At 36.9% G+C, this 2,042-nt stretch overlaps 1 protein-coding gene across 1 annotated transcript; it reads left to right on the forward strand.

The window, feature by feature from the left end:
- Positions 1-968: 968 nt before the first annotated feature.
- On the forward strand, positions 969-1,322 carry LOC149145489 (protein GLUTAMINE DUMPER 5-like). Its single transcript, XM_089452475.1, has one exon. The coding sequence runs from the start codon at positions 969-971 to the stop codon at positions 1,320-1,322; it is 354 nt and encodes a 117-aa protein (XP_089308601.1).
- Positions 1,323-2,042: the final 720 nt, after the last annotated feature.

A 2,042-nucleotide genomic window follows, 5' to 3' on the forward strand; every position in this document is an offset into this window, starting at 1 on the left:
TCAACTCCTTTCTAATCCAAAAGTCCACTTTTAACTGAAATTATATAGAAATCTTTGATATAACGACACATTCTGCTGCCCACTAAACATAATGGTAATTTTCCGTCATAGCCTAATTATGCACGAACATATGGCAACCTGTGTATTGAGAAAGAATTTCACCAACTTCTAATATTATTGTGGAGACAACTTACCGATATCTCAGGCATATCTGGAGGAGATTGGATGTAAGATTTTGAGTTGTCATTTATACATCATTTATTCCGCAATGTCCTTTACACAGTGGTCCCCTTCAAAGATATGGAAGACACATCAGGGCACTCATTCACTTCCTTCGTTTCACAAAACCCTGGTTTATGTGCATCCATGGTTTTTGAGCGCAATTACAGTGGATTAGCGTTTTCCGATATTTATTTTGTTTTTGTTTAAATCCCATCCTATTTACATTTTTGTTATATAATTCAAATTTATAATTTTAATGAATATGTAGCTAATTAAAAAAAACACAAAAAATATATAGAAGAACACTAAAAAAATCTACAATAATTGGATTACGAGAAGAATTTGGGCATAGTGTTATTCGAAACCAGACGAATTATTACGGCCCACCAATAGATTTAGTCAACCACCAAGTGATTATATTCACGGTGGTTGCCTTTCCCGAGCTTCATGAACCAATACCCAACAAAAACAATTCAGATTGGCTATGGTTTCCATCATAAGAAAGTATGTTGCCCACAATTTTCAGAGAAGAATAACGCGTGCTTGTGAGATCCATTTCTGCTCCAGTCACAGCCGAACATGTGTTATGTAAGTAGTATTCCGTAGAAGCCCAATATCGACGTACTTGAGCGAGCCAGCAGTGTTGTGTACTCTAAATGGATATATAAATTATCACGCAATGGCATTTGCCAATCGCCGATGATTGTGAAAGGAATTTAGTGAAGGGCAGTGCAGGAGCTATTGCAATGTCACTGAGATCAATCATTGGCGAAGGAAGCACCCAAGCAGTACGGAAGTCAGCAGTTCCCTATCTGTTGGGTGGAGTTGGTGCCATGCTCACTATGATAGCCTTTGCTCTGATTATTCTGGCATGGTCCTACTTGAAGGAATGTGCTAATGGCATATCCGAAGAAGAAATTTATTACAGAGCGCCGGGACTACATCACATTGTCAACCATCATGACCGAGCAAAGACTGAGATGGGTAAGGATATGGCAGAAATTTCAGAGGAGAAGGACGAGAGAGTGATTGTGATCATGGCAGGGGAGGAGAAACCGACCTTTATTGCTAAGCCAACATCTGTGGCTGTTCAAGTTTAGTAGTACCATGAGAATATATAGTGCACTAAGCTTCTCATTCCGGTTTTGATAATTTAGATCTGTGAAGCTAGGTCAAAATTATGGTAACTTAGAAGATAAGCTGCTGAGAGGATGAATTTCATCAGCGCTTTTATTATATGCTCGAAATTTTTTTGTGTATATTTATAAAAATGTATATAGATAATCGAACAGATATTCTGTGAGAGCTTGATGTGCCGTGCTTTATGGTTGAATTAACTGGAGTAGATGGTACAAAGGGAGATTTCACAGCGGCGAGGACATCATCGCGCAATTTTATTATTGAATTGTACATGAAGTGGATATTTAAATTTCTTTCAGGTTTTTTCAATTCTTTTGGTCCAAGCACGAATATAGTAGGCGGTAGGAATATATAGAATGTGTAAAGACAATAAAGCATTAGAAATGCCCGCATTTACTGCAACACTGATTTTGAATTTTCCAAACACTGAGTGCATGCGAAATGATCAGGACGCCCAATATTTAAGCTTTTAAAATACAATTGCAATTTCTGAATTAAAGGCTTAGGTAATGCCATTTTCACATAATTTTTTATGAATGCAAAACTGTGTTATATACGTTTCTCATACAGATAGGTTTTAGGTTTTAACCAGGGCTACCAGATTGACTTTTTGTTATGTTTTTTTCAGTGTTACAATGCATATATATGCCGAATCATGCATAAACCCTAATCTATTAACT

The sequence above is a fragment of the Pinus tabuliformis genome, chromosome X (assembly GCF_031772625.1).
Source record: "Pinus tabuliformis cultivar Carrire ecotype Pingquan chromosome X, CPIR1, whole genome shotgun sequence".
NCBI classification, from domain to species: Eukaryota; Viridiplantae; Streptophyta; class Pinopsida; order Pinales; family Pinaceae; genus Pinus; species Pinus tabuliformis.

Excerpts from the sequence above, each read along its gene's own strand:
- LOC149145489 (XM_089452475.1), top strand. The coding sequence starts at position 969 with ATGTCACTGAGATCAATCATTGGCGAAGGAAGCACCCAAGCAGTACGG.